Below are 1,135 nucleotides of genomic sequence, written 5' to 3'. Positions count from 1 at the left end.
CGATAGGCAAGACCTTGCTAAGGCGATCGAGGCAATGACTGCTGCTTTGACCCCGCAAAGCAATGCCATGTTGCAGCAGCACGAGGCAGTGATACAGCGCCATGAAGCCTCTCTTGAGCAACAAAACTTTGTGATACAGCAGATGGAGGCTGCTAGGCAGGCTGCTGAGGACGCTCAGAGGCAGCACGTGGATACTCTCCGCCAGTTAGGGGAGAATGCTGCTGGTGCTCAGATGTATGGTCCTCATCCCCAACCTCCACCCCCTTAATGGAGTTTGGAAGACTTTTTGAAGCACCACCCCGCCAAGTTTGATGGCAAGATGAGTCCCGACCAGGCGGACCAATGGATGAAGGATATGGAGCACATATTTGATGCCAAGAGGTGCCCCGATGAGAGCAGGCTTGCTTTCACTGTCTACATGCTCACAGGAGAGGCTGAGCATTGGTGGGCCAGCATGAGGCTAGTGATGGAAGAGAAGCATGAGGATGTCACATAGGAAGCCTTCAAAAGGAGGTTTCTTTCAGAGTACTTTCCGGACAGCGTGACATACGCAAAGGAGGTAGTGTTCCTCTAGTTGACACATGGGAACAAGTCAGTAGCTGAGTACGCCGAGAGGTTCAAGCATTTGGGGCGTTTCTACACTATGTCACTCGATGAGGAGTGGCGTTGCAGAAAGTTTGAGAATGGTCTTAGAGGAGACATTCGCATGATGGTGGCCCTACTGTCCATCAAGGACTTTGCGGCCTTGGTGGAAAAGGCCAGGGTCATGGAGCGGATGAAGGTAGAGGTGGAAGCCCAGCAGCAGCCACAACAAAGAGTTAGTGGACCATCTGGGTCTAGGCCGAGAGTTGAAGAGAAGAAGAAGCCATGTGCTAGGCCTCATCCACAGCCACAGGGGTCTAGAGGCTTTTCTTCCCCGCCTAGTAGGATCTAGTGCCACCACTGCGGAGGACCGCATGTGAAGAGTTTCTGCCCGTAGTTATCCGGGTTCCGCAGGTGCAACCATTGTGGCAGGGAGGGCCACTTTGGTAGAGATTGTCCCACTTTGAGGAGGGTAGTGGCAAGACCTTCACCACAGACTCCGAGCCAGACTTCTGGTTAGACTCAACAGAGGAGAGGAGGCAGCATGCCTCAA

The 1,135-nt window shown here is 53.3% G+C and overlaps 1 protein-coding gene across 1 annotated transcript; it reads left to right on the top strand.

Annotated features, from left to right (window-relative positions):
• The first annotated feature begins 319 nt into the window (after positions 1–319).
• Positions 320–934, top strand: LOC114163547. The gene is made up of 2 exons (XM_028047850.1): positions 320–487; positions 593–934. Exons 1-2 carry the CDS (start codon positions 320–322, stop codon positions 932–934), a joined length of 510 nt encoding a protein of 169 aa, XP_027903651.1.
• Positions 935–1,135: the final 201 nt, after the last annotated feature.

This window comes from Vigna unguiculata, chromosome 9 (assembly GCF_004118075.2).
Source record: "Vigna unguiculata cultivar IT97K-499-35 chromosome 9, ASM411807v1, whole genome shotgun sequence".
NCBI lineage: Eukaryota > Viridiplantae > Streptophyta > Magnoliopsida > Fabales > Fabaceae > Vigna > Vigna unguiculata.
This window is presented reverse-complemented; position numbering and strand designations above follow the sequence as displayed.

Coding starts and splice junctions, on each gene's coding strand:
- LOC114163547 (XM_028047850.1), top strand. CDS start 320: ATGAGTCCCGACCAGGCGGACCAATGGATGAAGGATATGGAGCACATA. Junction 488..592: donor TGGAAGAGAAGCATGAGGAT/GTCACATAGGAA, acceptor CATGGGAACAAG/TCAGTAGCTGAGTACGCCGA.